The 16,126-nt window shown below is 42.7% G+C and overlaps 1 protein-coding gene across 1 annotated transcript in view; it reads left to right on the top strand.

Moving 5' to 3' along the window:
• GPD1L (glycerol-3-phosphate dehydrogenase 1 like) overlaps window positions 1–16,126 on the top strand; it is a 57,083-nt gene that overhangs the window by 16,834 nt on the left and 24,123 nt on the right. The window contains exons 3-4 of the mRNA XM_086720575.1: window positions 4,527–4,667; window positions 6,198–6,336. Coding sequence (XP_086576701.1) covers window positions 4,527–4,667; window positions 6,198–6,336 — 280 coding nt within the window. The remainder of the gene's footprint in view (window positions 1–4,526; window positions 4,668–6,197; window positions 6,337–16,126) is intronic.

The raw sequence follows: 16,126 nt of genomic DNA, 5'->3' as shown, positions 1-16,126 counted from the left end.
ACATGCTGTTGTGTTTAACCTAAATACTCGCTCCCTCAAGAATGTAGGTGGGTTCCCTGTGGGTGTCCAGTTAGCTGACCAGAGATCAAGCTAGGCCAGGGTGTCCATATACTTACAGTGATAACTAATCCCGGGGGGTACAAGAGAACCTTTAGGCTTCTCCACCTACATTTTACCAGCTCAGTCTTAAATGATTATACATATATATATATATATATATATATATATATATGAGATATGAGATATATGTGTGTGTGTGTGTGTGTGTGTGTGTGTGTGTGTGTGTGTGTGTATAAAAGCTTGGACCAAGAGCCCTGGATCCCTGAAAGTCTGAACATTAAGTGGACCAACCATGATGCCTTGGTTCTGATATGATTATTTTTCCTCCTTACCTAGGTAAGGCAAGCCCTTTTGTTCTGAGTTGTCTTTCTGAATGTATTTCAGGATCTTTAATGGTGGACACCCTCAGAAAGATTTTGACAGAAAGCCTGTGAACTAGGTCAGCATTTCTAAAAGTGTCTTGATTTTGTTGAGAGTAAAAGATAGGCAAAGTCTTAGCTAAAGGTTTTATTCTGCAAGAAGGTATTCCAGTTACCGGGCTAGTTGAGGAGAGCTCTTTTTTTTTTTTTTTTTTTCAATATATGAAATTTATTGTCAAATTGGTTTCCATACAACACCCAGTGCTCATCCCAAAGAGGAGAGCTCTTTTGATACTGTGCACGAGGAATAGTGTTCTGTGAATGGACCATGTGAACCATACAAATATAACTCGTATTACACATTGCTTCTGTGGGCTAAACCCTCAGCACTCCACCGAGGAGAGTGAAGGACTGTCTGTACGTGCTAAGTGAGCCCCCAGTCCCATTGTTCTAGAGACCCATCGCATTCCCAGCCAACTACAAGTTGTTTGATTTATTCAAGAAGGAAATGTAAGAGACAGAAAGAAGTCCAGACCAGCTGGCAGCTTCCTTGCATGTCTTTTAACAAGAGACACAGGGATGGGTAGAGTCCTTAAAAGGTAAGAATTTGGGGCATCTGGGTGGCTCAGTCGGTTGAGCATCCGACTCTTGATTTTGGGTCAGGTCGCGATCCCAGGATTGTGGGATCAAGCCCTGCATCGGGCTCTGTGCTGAGTGTGGAGCCTGCTTAAGATTCTCTCTTTCTTGAGTCTAAATGTCCATCAACTGATGAACGGATAAAGAAATTGTGGTTTATATACACAATGGAGTACCACGTGGCAAGGAGAAAGAATGAAATATGGCCCTTTGTAGCAACGTGGATGGAACTGGAGAGTGTGATGCTAAGTGAAATAATAAGCCATACAGAGAAAGACAGATACCATATGGTTTCGCTCTTATGTGGATCCTGAGAAACTTAACAGAAACCCATGGGGGAGGGGAAGGAAAAAAAAAAAAGAGGTTAGAGTGGAAGAGAGCCAAAGCATAAGAGACTCTTAAAAACTGAGAACAAACTGAGGGTTGGTGGGGGGATGGGAGGGAGGGGAGGGTGGGTGATGGGTATTGAGGAGGGCACCTTTTGGGATGAGCACTGGGTGTTGTATGGAAACCAATTTGACAATAAACTTCATATATTGAAATAATTAATTAATTAATTAAAAAAAAAAGATTCTCTCTTTCTTGGGGCACCTGGGTGGCTCAGTCAGTTGAGCGTCCGATGTCAGCTCAGGTCATGATCTCACAGCTTGTGAGTTCGAGCCCTGTGTGGGGCTGTGCTGACAGCTGGGAGCCTGGAGCCTGCTTTGGATTCTGTGACTCCCTCTCTCTCTGCCCCTACCCTTCTCATGCTCCATCTCTGTCTCTCTCTCTAAGATAAATAAACGTTAAAAAAAAAAAAAGATTCTTTCTTTCTCTCTCTCTCTTTCTTCCTCTGCCCTTCTCTCCTACTCTCTCTCTCTCTCTCTAAAATTAAAAAAGAAATAAGGTAAGAATTTGTGGGGAGCAGGTAGATTTTTCTTTTTTTTTTAAAAGAAGGTAGATTTTTTGATAAACAGTCTCTTTCATATCATTTTGAAGTGCTGTCATTTATATTACTTAATTTGAAAGGTCTCTGTGAAGTATCTGGGTAGGAAAAGTGATTTTTATACCCCTTCGTATATGGGGTGATTAAGGTCAGTGAAGATACGTCACTTGTCCAAGGTCACACAGCTGATCATTTGCAGACTCAAATGTACATCTTTTCCATATTTTCTCTTTGGTTCTGGTGTCTTTTCCATTTCACCATGTTGGAAAATGCCCTGAAAAGGCAGACACGGAGGTGTGTGCACATGTATGCATGTGCATGTGTGTGTGCATGTGTGTGTATGTTGAGGATGGATGGGGAAGAGGAGGATCAATAGGTCTAGAGAAGAAAAAAGATTTTAACTAAAATTCAGGCTGCCAGGCACTGTATGAGGGCATACAGATTGAAAACCCCCTCCTAAGAAAGGCCGGCAACCCTAGGTGGAGTGAAGGACCAGAGTTTTTACAAAGGCTGGGAGGGCACTGGGTGGGACCGCAGGCAAATAAATGTAAGAGCATAAACTGCTTTGTCAGTCAAGGACAAAGCAGCTGGGAATTGGCATCCAGAGGCTAATGGGATTGATCAAGAAATTGCTCTTTTGGAGGAGGTAGAATCTCCAAATGCAAGGGAGCTTGGTCTTTGGCCTGTGTAACTGCAGGGGCTGCTGGGAAATGTAGTCTCTAGCGAGGTGACTAGTGACCAGCTTCCAGCTCTGTGATTATGGAGGAAGGCAAGAAGGAATTTTGGTGAGGAGCTGGCGGTCTCCATCACAACGCCCAGACTAGATTTCCCAGGAGGCTTAGCCATCCCGAATGACGCTCCGGTGGCCCATAGCACGTCCTCAGAGAAGAATCTTCCTCCAGTCGCTTCGTTTGGGGAACCAGCAATGCTTAATGGGAGTATCAGTTACTGTCCGGTTCAGGTACATGTGACAGAAGACCTATCATAGCAGTGACCTAAGGAAAGTAAATACTTGCTTTTTCCCATCTCGTGTAAGAGATGTTTATCGTATTAGTGATGTGGTAATGGTGTCAGGGACTCTTGTGATCCTCCTGTTCTGCCATCGCAGCATTTGGTTTCTTCCTCATTGTCCAACCATCTCTTCACGTTCCCCCCTGACAACAGGGATTTCCCAGAAGTCACAGCACTTCCACTGACACCCCTTTGGTCAGAACCTAATCACACGGGGCACCTAGCTGCAAGGGAAGCTGAGGAATGTAACCTTTCTGGGCATTTATGAGCCTGGCTCCAAACTCAGGTTTCTTGTGCTGAGGAAGAAGGGGAGATCAGACATCGGGGAGCAGTAAGCAGTCTTCTGCTAGGGATCACGTGGCCCCATGTCCCCGCCGGTCGCCTTTACTTCCGCTCGAGTGTGTGTGTGCGTGTGCGGGCGCGTGCATGTGTGTTTCTCTGCCTGTGTCCGATTCTAAAACCCATCTTCATAGTCATCTGAAGGGAAGCAATCGCCATAATAGCTGACGGGGATGGAGTGGGTACCAAGCGCCAAACATGATCGAAACCACTTACTATTCACCACAGCACTCTCAAAGTGCCTCACCTAGGAGACTTTGGTGCAGGACTGTTTATAGAGCTATGGTCAGGGTCGAGGAAACCAAAAGGTCTTGCTGGAGCGCTCAGAGTTTAGCAACAGCAGGCAGTCATAACCGCCTCTGAAAGGGCGAGGGGGCAGAGCGGTCTCACCAAACCAGCCTGGCCAGAGCTTAGGGACATGGAAGAGGGACTGCCTGCCAGGAGGTTTAACTAGAATGAAGCCAGGGCAGGAGTAGCCCCGGTAGGCTGATAAATACCCTGACCTGTCTCTCCTCCCAACCTTAACTCTCCTGATGGTGCCCCACTTTGGCTGAGGCCAAGTGGAAGGCAGAGAGCAAGGGCCTCCAGGGAAAACAGTCCACAGAAAGCAGCCTCCTGGGGTGGGGGTGGGGTGCCTGGGTTGCTCAGTCGGTCGAGCATCTGATTCTCGATTTTGGCTCAGGTCGTGATCCCAGGGCTGTGGGATTGAGCCCCAGGTTGAGCTCCGCACTGAGTGTGGAGCCTGCTTGGGATTCATTCTTTCTCTCTCTCTCTCTCTCTCTCTCTCTCTCCCTCCCTCCCTATTCCCCTCCCCCCGCTCATGCCCTCTCTCTTTGAAATTAAAAAAAAAAAAAAAAAGCAGCCCCCTGGGGAACAGAGCAGGGCAAAGAAAGGCAGAAAATGGACTGCGGGAAGCAACCCATACAGCATTATTATGACTCCCTTTTATAGGTAAGGAAATTGAGGCATGGAGAAGGTAAGTCACTTGCCCACCTGCTAAGCAACAGAGGGAGCACCCCCCCTAGCTTCAGATGCGTGTCCTGAAGGAGAAGGCAGAACGCAGGCCCGCGTGCCTTTCCCATCTGTCTGCGCGGCTCTCTGCGCACAGTAGGCATCTGATAAACGGTCAGTGGATGAAATCATTGAGCGAGGCCTATTTTGGTGTGGTAGTAACTGTTTCCTCCTCACCGATGCAGATTGCTGTCCCAAACCTCAGCGAGGCTGTGCAGGATGCAGACCTGCTGGTGTTTGTCATTCCCCACCAGTTCATTCACAGAATCTGTGACGAGATCACCGGGAGAGTGCCCAAGAAAGCCCTGGGAATCACCCTCATCAAGGTAACGTGCCTCTGACCCCAGGCAGGGAGGCGGGGCCGGGAAGCGGGCCGGATGTCGGTTACAGGGGAATTTCACATCCTCTCACGTCCATCTGTTGGAAATAGGATCTGAAAGGGAGGTTATGGCAGTTTTTTGTTTTCTTGTGTTTTTGTTTTAAAGATGCCTGGAAGGGAATCAATAACACATCCCAGGAGGCTAGCTGAGCTCAGCGTTGGGGGTGGGGTGGGGGGGCGCTCTCGATCACAGCGGGTTTTAGCGGTGGCAGTGATGTGAGGGTGGGCTCCTCCTGATGAACCTTCCTGTCCAGGATGTGGGTCTCTGCTGTGTTCTAGAAATCACTGGTGGTTTGTGTTGCTGGGAAATTAATCCTCATTTGTTTCCACTCCTGGATATATTCCCCAAAGAGGGAGTTTTTAACTAGAAGTCCACAAACTACCCCCAGAGGTCCACAGACAGAATTCATGTGGGGAGAAAAATCACGTTTTTATTCATTTTAACCTGTGACTAAAACGGGCATTTCTTTCGTTTTTGAATGCCAGCCACAAAGCCAGGTTTTCGGTCACAGTGGCATTAAGCAGTGCCTGTGGCCCTGCTCTCAGTAGAGGTCACGAGTAGTTTCCTACCACTGTGCAATGGCTGCAGCTATCTCCAGGTGTCATTTATGCTGATCACTACCTTGAAATTACGGTAATCGTTAAACCTGCCGCATCATCTTTCTAATTGCGTTAATAAAATAGCACGTATATTACTTTGTCACAAATTTGGTCTTGTTTTTTTAGCACTTTGATAACTAAATTTCGACGTAAATGGCTTCCTGGGTAATCTCCTGCATTTTGCTCTATGCATATCAGATTCTGAGAATGAGTCCATAAAACGATGCGGGGGCCACGTGGTAAAAAGGTTAGGAACCTCTAGAGAGACTGTGTTTTAGAGGGGTTCGTGGATGAATGTTCATGAAAGCAAACTGGAATAACTCACACGTCCGTCATCAACAGAATGGATAAATGAATAGCGGTAATACTACATGGTGGTAAATGGGAACAAACCAGAGCATCCATGTAACCACATGGATGAATCTCTAAACTAATAATGTAGCACCAAAGAGCACATCACAGACCAAAGGTACAATTGCACTTACAGCCTTTCAAAAGCAGGCATAATGGCCTCACATATTTAGGGATAGCTTTATGTGGCAGAATGGTCAAGAACAGAAGGGAGCCGAGTACACAGCCTTCAGGATAGTAGGGGTGAGGACCAGTAGTGAGAAGGAGGATGAACTTGGGAAGGGACACACAAGACTTCAGTGGTGTAGGTCATGTTCTGGGTGGTTACGTGTGTTTATTTTCCTTGGGTTTTATTGCTACTCTTTTAACACTGTATACATGGTGTGTATGTTACTCTTATAAGCGCTGTTTTTTTTTCACATCGCATACGCCATTGGTTGCCTGAATCTGTTACTTACAAAGTGACTGTGTCATGCCTCTTTCATTCGGTCGTTTGTTTTCCCCTAACTTGTTGGCATCCTTACAGGGCATAGACGAAGGTCCTGAGGGGCTGAAGCTCATCTCCGACATCATCCGGGAGAAGATGGGCATTGACGTCAGCGTGCTCATGGGAGCCAACATTGCCAGTGAGGTGGCTGCAGAGAAGTTCTGTGAGACCACCATCGGTGAGGTTGGCTGCAGGGCGGGGAGGGGCTGGGAGCCCAGACATTCGGTGTTTTAAAACATACATTTTCGATTTCCGTTATTTTTTGTAGCAGACTCTTCCTTGCCCCCATAACATTCCTGGAGTGAATATTCAGTGGGGTGGGGGTTTTATACAGGGAGGCCATTCTGGGGTACAAAAATGTTTCACCAGCCTCCAGAATGAAGGAAAGCCAGGAGACCGTTCTGACCTGCCATGATCCAAAAATGTAAAGTTGCTTACACAGACAAACAGGTGATTACATCCATGGTGGGGCTGTCCTGGCATTAGAAAACCCAGATTTTTTAAATTCACAAATGCCAGTATCTGGATCCTCATTGGATTCCAGTGCTCAGTTTGACAACCCATATACCAAAAATTGGAATGATAAAAATTGGTGGGGAGAATCCCTGTTTTCAGGTGAATAGTCCAAAGCTCAGTGAATAAGTTACCTGCCCCGTGGTCACACGGGGTAGAGAACCCAGGCACGAATTTGGCCGTCCTGTTTCCTAAAATAGAAAGCTCTTTCTACTCTTCTACAACATTGGGGTTGTGAAGATTTTCACTTCTTTTAAAAAGGGCTTTGGAATTCTCAGGTGCCCACGTACCACATTAAAGGACTTGTAGAAAAGTAACAGCGCCGGATTTGCAGATGCCTTGCGCAAGTTTAAGCTTATCTACCACTCCAGAACTTAATTCAACCCTTGTCAGACATACCAGCAATGTGAATGATTTCTCCGTGCAGCTTTGTAAAAGGAAGCTCTGAGAGAGATCAGGCATGGGAAAAGATAGCTCCAGATTCTTTTTTTTTTTAATATGAAATTTATTGTCAAATTGGTTTCCACACGACACCCAGTGCTCATCCCAACAGGTGCCCTCCTCAATGCCCATCACCCCCCCCACCTCCCACCCCCCATCAACCCTCAACTTATTCTCAGTTTTTAAGAGTCTCTTATGGTTTGGCTCTCTCCCTCTCTAACTTTTTTTTTTTTTTTTTTCCCTTTTCCTTCCCCTTCCCCGTGGTCTTCTGTTAAGTTTCTCAGGATCCACATAAGAGTGAAAACATATGGTATCTGTCTTTCTCTGTATGACTTACTTCACTTAGCATAACACTCTCCAGTTCCATCCACGTTGCTACAAAAGGCCAGATGTCATTCTTTCTCATCGCCACATAGTATTCCATTGTGTATATAAACCACAATTTCTTTATCTACTCATCAGTTGATGGACATTTAGGCTCTTTCCATCATTTGGCTATTTTTGAAAGTGCTGCTGTAAACACTGGGGTACAAGTGCCCCTATGCATCAGCACTCCTGTATCCCTTGGGTAAATTCCTAGCAGTGCTATTGCTGGGTCATAGGGTAGATCTATTTTTAATTTTTGGAGGAACCTCCACACTGTTTTCCAGAGTGGCTGCACCAATTTGCATTCCCACCAACAGTGCAAGAGGGTTCCCGTTTCTCCACATCCTCTCCAGCATCTATAGTCTCCTGTTTTGTTCGCTTTAGCCACTCTGACCGGCTTGGGGTGATATCTGAGTGTGGTTTTGATTTGTATTTCCCTGATGAGGAGCGATGTTGAGCATCTTTTCATGTGTCAGTTGGCCATCTGGATGTCTTCTTTAGAGAAGGGTCTATTCATGTCTTCTGCCCATTTCTTCACCGGATTATTTGTTTTTCAGGTGTGGAGTTTGGTGAGTTCTTTGTAGATTTTGGATACTAGCCCTTTGTCTGATATGTCATTTGCAAATATCTTTTCCCATTCCGTCGGTTGCCTTTTAGTTTTGTTGATTTGTTTCCTTTGCAGTGCAGAAGCTTTTTCTCTTCATAAGGTCCCAATAGTTCATTTTTGCTTTTAATTCCCTTGCCTTTGGAACCAGATTTTTATAGATGTCTGCAACTTAGGACATTGTTACTTCTTTTTCTTTTTCTTTTTAAGTGCATAGACATTGTGGAAAATAGGGATAATCAGACAAAGAACTCACAAAAAAGGATATGAAATATAATAACATATACCTAAAACAGGGAGGAGAGGAGAGAAGAATGGTTTCAAACTTAAATGACCATAAACTTAATATAGACTGCCGTATGCAGATGTTATATACAAACCTAATGGTAACCATATATCAAAACCACAAATAAATATGCAAAGAATAAAGAGAAAGAAATCCAAATATATTACTAAACAAAATTAGCAAAACATGAAAGGGAGAAAAACAAGAAAGGATCAGAGAAAATCTTCAGGAACAACCACAAAACAAGTAATAAAATGGCAATAAATACATATCTATCAGTAATTACTTTGAATGTAAATGGACTAAATGCTCCAGTCAAAAGACATAGGGTGTCAGAATGGATGAAAAAACAAGACCATATATGTTGCCTACATCGATATGCAGACCTAGAGACACCTGCAGACCAAAAGTACGGGGATGGAGAACCATCTATCATGCAAATGGATGTCAAAAGAAAGCTGAAATAGCAATCTTATACTGGACGAAATAGACTTTAGAACAAACACCCGTAGGAGCACCTTGGTGCCTCAGTTGGTTGAACTTCAGACTTCGGCTGAGGTCATGGTCTTGCAGTTTGTGAGTTTGAGCCCCGCATCAGACTCTGTGCTGACAGCTCAGAGCCTGGAGCCTGCTTCGGATTCTGTGTCTCCCTCTCTCTCTGCCCCTAACCCACTTGCATGTGTGCATATGCGCGCTCGCTCTCTCTCTCTCTCTCTCTCTCAAAAATAAACATTTAAAAAAACATTTAAACCAAACACTGTAAGGGGTACCTGGGTGGCTCAGTTAGTTGAGCATCTGACTTCAGCTCAGGTCATGATCTCACTACTTGGGAGTTCAAACCCTGCATCAGACTCACTGCTGTCAGTGCAGAGTCAGCTTTGGATCCTGTGTCCCCTTGTCTCTTTGCCCCTCCCCCACTTGCGTTGTCTCTCTCAAAAAATAAACATTAAAAAAAAAATCACTGTAGGGGCGCCTGGGTGGCTCAGTTGGTTAAGCATCCGACTTTGGCTCAGGTCATGATCTCGCCATTCAGAGTTTGAGCCCCGCGTCAGGCTCTCTGCTGACAGCTCAGAGCCCTGGAGCCTGCTTCAAATTTTGTGTCTCCCTCTCTCTCTGCCCCTCCACCACTCATGCTTTGTCTCTCTCTGTCTCTCAAAACTAAATAAACATTAAAAAACAAAAAAAAAAACCACACACACTGTAATAGGACACAAAGAAGGACACTATGTGTCATAAAGGGGACAGTCTAACAAGAAGATATAACAATTGTAAATATTTTTGTACCCAACATGGGAGTATCCATATATATAAAACAGCTAATAACAAACATGAAGCAACTAATTGATAATGATACAGTAATACTAGGGGGCTCTATCAGTCCACTTACATCAATGGACAGAGCATCTAAACAGAAAATCAGCAAGGAAACAAGACTTTAATGACACACTGAAACAGATCGATTTAACAGATGTATTCAGATCATTCCATCCTAAAAGAGCAAAATACACATTCTTTTCAAGTGCACATAGGATATTCTCCAGAATAGATCACATATTAGCCCACAAAACGGGCCTCAGCAAATACAAGAAGGTTGATACCATACCATGTACCTTTTCTGCCCACAACACTATGAAACTAGAAGTCAACCAGAAGAAAAAAATCTGGAAAGACCACAGATACGTGGAGGTTAAATAACATACTACTAAACAAGGAATGGGTTAACCAGGAAATCAGGAAATGAAAAAGTATGTGAAAACAAATGAAAATGAAAACACAAGGTCCAAAACCTCTGCAATGCAGCAAAAGCAGTTCTAAGAAGGAAGTTTATAGCAATATAGGTCTACCTCAGGAAGCAAGAAAAATCTCAGACAACCTAAACTTAGCCCTAAAGGAGCTAGAAGAACAATAAACAAAACCTAAAACCAGCAGAAGGAAGGAGATAATAAAGATTAGAGCAGAAATAAATTATATAGAAACTAAAAAAAAAATCAGTAGAACAGATCAATGAAACCAGGAGCTGGTTCTTTGAAAAAATCAATAAAATTTATAAACCTCTAGCCAGATTTATCAAGACAAAAAGAGAAAGAACACAAACAAAATCACAAATGAGAGGGGAGAAATAATAGTCAACACCACAGAAATATAAGCAATTAGAAGAGAATAGTATGAAAAACTATATGCCGACAAACTGGACAAACTGGAAGAAATGGGTCAATTCCTAGATGCTTATAAACTATCAAAACTGAAACAGAAATAAGTAGAAAACTTGAACAGACCAATAACCAGACAAGAAATTGAATCAGTAATCAAAAAACTCCTGTGGGGCACCTTGGGTGGCTAGTCAATTAAGCCTCCGACTCTTGATTTCTGCCCAGATCATGATCTCACAATCACAAGATAAGGCCCTGCGTTGGGCTCCACACTGACAGCATGGACCCTATTTGGGATTCCTTCCCTCACTCTGTCCCTACCCCCGTGCGTGCCCTCTCTCTCTCTCTAAATTAGTAAATAAACATTTAAAAACAAAACCCACCTCCCAACAAACAAAAGTCCAGAGCCAGTTGGCTTCAGGCGAATTCTACCAAATATTTAAAGAAGAGTTGATATCTGTTCTTCTTAAACTACTCAAAAAAAAATAGAAATGGAAGGAAAACTTCCAGATTTATTCTATGAGGCAAGCATTACCATGATACCAAAACCAGATAAAGACACCACTAAAAAAGATTACAGGGGTCCCTGGGTGGCTCAGTCGGTTAAGCATCTGACTTCAGCTCAGGTCATGATCTCGCAGTTCATGAGTTCGAGCCCTATGTCAGGCTCTGTGCTGACCACTCGGAGTCTGGAGCCTGCTTTTGATTCTGTGTGTGTGTGTGTGTGTGTGTGTGTGTGTGTGTGTGTGTGTGTGTCTCTCTCTCTCTCTCTGTTCCTCCCCTGCTTGCACTCACTCTTTCAAAAATAAATAACGATTTTAAAAAATTGAAAAAAGAGAGAACTACAGACCAGTATCCCTGATGAACACAGATGTAAAAATTCTTAAGAAAATACTAGCAAACCAAATTCAACAATACATTAAACAGATTGTTCACCACGATCATGTGGGATTTATTCCTGGGTTGCAAGGGTGGGTCAATATTTGCAAATCAGCCAATGTGATACTTCACATAAGTAAGAGAAAGGATAAGACCACATGGTCATTTCAACAGGTATAGAAAAGCACTTGACAAAGTACAACATCCATTCATGATAGAAACCTCAAGAAAGTAAATTTAGAGGGAACATACCTCAACATAATAAAGGCCATATGTGAAAAACTCACAGCTAACATCATCCTTAATAGGGAAAAACAGAGCTTCTCCCCTAAGGTCAGAAAGAAGACGAGGATAAGGATGTCTACTCTCACAACTTTTATTCAGCATAGTACTGCCAGTCCTGGCCACGGCAGTCGGACAACAAAAAGAAAAGGAATCCAGATAGATCTGTAAGGAAGAAGTAAAACTTGGACTATTTGCAGATGACATGATACTCCACCAAAAACCTCCACCATGAGCTCACATGAACTTACTAAAGTCACAGCGTACAAAATCAATGTACAGAAATCTGTTGCATTTCTGTACACCAATAATAAAGTAGTAGAAAGAGAAATTAAGAGAGCAATCCCATTGAATCCCATTGCATCGAAAATAAGATACCTAGGAGTAAACCTAACCAAAGAGGTAAAAGATCTGTACTTTGGAAACTATAAACCATTGATGAAAGAGACTGAAGATGACTCGCACGGAAAGACATTCCATGCTCATGAATTAGAAGAACAGTATTGTTAAAATGTCTATCCTACCCAGAGCAATCTACACATTTAATGAAATCCCTGTCAAAATACCAACAACATTTTTCACAGAACTAGAAGAAAGTACCCTAAAATTTGTATAGTGCCACAAAAGACCCTGAATAACCAAAGCAGCCTTGGAAAAGGAATGCAAAGTTGGAGGCATCACATTTCCAGACTTCAAGTTTTATTACAAAGCAGTAGTAACCAAAACTCTATGGTACTGGCACAAAAATAGACACATGGGTCAATGGAACAGAATAGAAATCCCAGAGATAAGTTCACAATTGTATGGTCAACCTTTGACAAAGGAGGAAAGAATATACAAGGGGAAAACGACAGTCTCTTTAACAACTGGTGCTGGGAAGACTGGACAGTTATTTGCAAAAGAATGAAACTAGACCACTTTCTTACACCAGGTGCAAAAATAAATTCCAAATGGATTACAGCCCTAAATGTGAGACCTAAAACCACAGAATTCCTAGAAGAGAGCACAGGCAGTAATTTCTTTGATATCAGCCGTAGCAACTTCTTTCTAAATATGTTGTCTGAGGCAAGGGAAACGAAAGGGAAAATAAACTACTGGGACTACATTGAAATTAAAAGCTTCTGCACGATGAAGGAAGTAATCAACAAAACTAAAAGGCACCCGACTGAATGGGAGAAGATATCTGCAAATGACATATCTGGTAAAGGGTTAGTATCCAAAATATGTAAAGAACTTCTACATCTCAACCCCTCCGACACAAATAATCCAATTAAAAAATGGGCAGAAGACCTGAACAGACGTTTCTCCAAAGAAGACATCCAGATGGCCAACAGACATGGAAAGACACTCACCGTGACTAATCGTCAGGGAAATGCAAATCAAAACTATAGTGAGCCACACCTCCTACCTCAGCCACATTTAGAATGGCTGAAATCAACAACACAAGAAACAACAGGTGTTGGTGAGGATGTGGAGAAGGGAACCCTCTTGCACCATTGGTGGGAATGCAAACTGGTGCAGCCACTGTGGAAAACAGTACGAAGTTTCCTCAAAAAGTCAAAAATAGAACTACCCTATGACCCAGCAGTCTCAACTACTAAGTATTTACCCAAAAAAATACAAGAACATATGTTTATTGCAGTATTATTTACAGTAGGCAAGATATGGAAGCAGCCCAAGTGTCCATTGGTTGATGAGTGGGCAAAGATGTGAGATATCTATATATCTATATCTATAATGGAATGCAGTATTACTCAGCCACGAAAAAGAATGAAATCTTGCCATTTGCAACAATATATAGAGAGTATAATGCTAAGCAAAATATGTCAGAGAAAGATAAATGCCATATGATTTCACTCCTATGTGGAATTTAAGAGAGAACAAGCAAAGGGAAAAACGAGAAAGAGAGACAGATCAAGAAACAGACTCTTAATTATAGAGAACTGATGATGGTTACCAGAGGGGTGGGGGGATGGATTATATATGTGATGGGGATTAAGGAGTGCATTTGTGATGAGCACTGGGTGATGTATGGAAGTGCTGAATCACTGTATCGTACACCTGAAACTAATATAACACGGTGTGTTAACTATCTGGAATTAAAATAAAACTTTAAGAGAGTTAAAAACAATAAGAACATTCAGCAAATCTTAAGGAGTTATAGCGACTTACCCAAGATTATACAGTCATCGGTTGAGCCAAGATTTGGATCGGGATTGTCTGACTCCAAGCTCGTTCTCTTTAGATACATGTAACAGTGTCCTTTATAGTGGGTTCCTAACTCGCCAGTAACTCAGGATCATTCCTGTGAAGGAAGATACAAGGGTTCATCTAATCTCTGGGCCCACCTCTGGAGCTCCTCTGCACGGAAGGGGGCTAGTTCTCTTCACAGACAGATCCCACAGGGACTCCAGCAGTTACAGGCTAGCAGCACAGGAAGGAGCTTCTGGAGTCCTTCAGTCCATTCCCTGCTTGGTAGATGAAGAGTGAGTTACTTACACAAGATCACCTGGGCAGAAAGGAATAGTCTTGAATCTGCTGTCCACCTAACACTGCCCTACTGGAAGATACTGTGAACTTTGCTGGTTGATCTAATTTATTTAGCAAATAGTTTTAACAGATTGGAGCCAATTATATAAAATCGCGAGATTGATCGCTTTTAATCAAATACAGTCTGACACAGTATGAGGTAGCCAAGGATAGGTCTGCCGTGCAAACATCCTGCAGCCTTAATCACCAAATGGCCAACCCCTCACATTTATCACAAGAAGCATTAAACTTATGTAACCTATTTTCTGTGCCAACAGTGAACGGTAAGAAATTAGGGAATAAGGTAATCTGTCTTGTCACAGGAATTGTTCATATGAAAAAAGGAAAAACATGAAATTTCCACATGCATTTGCCAGACTGAAAATGTGGTAGCAATAGCATCTATTAAACAAAAAAAAAAAAAATTGTGATTTTCCTCCTTCTTCCCAAAGGGAATCCCTGTTAGCAGTTTCTAAGTATCCTTCCAGGAAAAAAAAAAAAAATTAGTCAATATGTAGGTTTTATTCTTTCAGTATTCTTTTATCCATCTGTGATTTTGGTGTAGCCTGTGAAATTATGTCATTCCTTTTATTTAAAAACAGTTGTTTGTTCCAACTCAGTCCTGTTCGCCAATAATAAATCGGCAATCAGTTTTGGCAATCAGTTTGATGTGGAAATGTTGGGGTTCAGGAGCAAACAGTCAAGTAAGAATTCTTGAGACATCTTTGTGGTGGTTTTCTTAAAGTAAATAAACATTTAAAACATTTTTAAAAATGGAAAAGATCATTTAGTACTGCTGTCTAATAAAATGTCAGTCATGAGACCCTTTAGATGTGTAGCACTGGGCCATATGCTTGAAGGATGATTAGTAACATATATCTTGGGGGGATAGAGATAAAGGAAGTTTCCAAAGGAATTTTCTTCTTGTGTTTATTTATTTTGAGAGAGAGAGAGAGAGAGAGAGCTTGAGCAGGGGAGCAGCAGAGAGAGGAGACAGAAAACCCAAGCAGGCTCTGCACTGCCCACACGGAGCCCGATGTGGGGCTGGAACCCACAAACCGCGAGATCATGACGTGAGCCAAAACCAAGAGTCAGACACTCAACCAACTGAGCCACCCAGGGGCCTCCCAAAGGAATTTTTATATGTTAAAGTAGACTTACAGGATCCTGGAAGTCAGGATACTGTTAAGCTAAGATCGCCTTTTGCCCTTAGCGAAGTATCAACATCAAGGCAGCTGAGTCCCTAGAGGAAGGTCACTCTGCCCCTCTCAAGGACTTGTCAATGGGCTGCAAGTTGTAAGGAAAGTTCATTTTTTCTTTTGCCTTTGTCCCCCACATTAAGTTGGTTGCAAATGGCTAGTCGCCATAATTCTTCTGTTAGGCTGAGATGTCCTCTCCAGTCCTTGATTGAAACCTGTGTCTACCTATAGATTTTAGCTAGAATTTTTACATACCTCTAAGCCCTAGTCATTGTAGCAAAGCTTCTAGTTGGGTACATTAGGCTCTTTTGGTTTGTAAAAACAGACAAATGTACACAAGGTTGTGTCTCTTTCCCTCTGGCTTCTATTTATCCAGTGTGCCCTCTGCCTTCTCTCTGGATTGGATAATGGTTGGCAAGAGTGACTTGAATTAAATTAAGTAAAACACTGAAAGGAACAGAGAACATAAAGGTGATAATGCCTAAATTATCTTATATAACCTGAATTAACCACGAGGAAATAACCAGACAAGCCCAAAGTAAAGGATGTGTTACAAAACAGTTCATTTGCATTCTTCAAAAATGCCAGTGTCATGAAAGAATGAAAGGCTAAGGAGTGGTCCTGGATTAACGGTGACTCAAGAGATGTGACTACCAAATGCAGTGGGATCCTGGGTTGGGGGAGGGGAAAGATGTCATGGCTGCCAACCTTGCAGTAAT

The sequence above is a fragment of the Puma concolor genome, chromosome C2, assembly GCF_028749965.1.
Source record: "Puma concolor isolate L17-30 chromosome C2, mPumCon1.1.hap2, whole genome shotgun sequence".
In the NCBI taxonomy this organism is placed as follows: domain Eukaryota; kingdom Metazoa; phylum Chordata; class Mammalia; order Carnivora; family Felidae; genus Puma; species Puma concolor.
The sequence above is the reverse complement of the archived record's forward strand: the minus strand, read 5'-3'. Positions and strand labels throughout refer to the sequence as shown.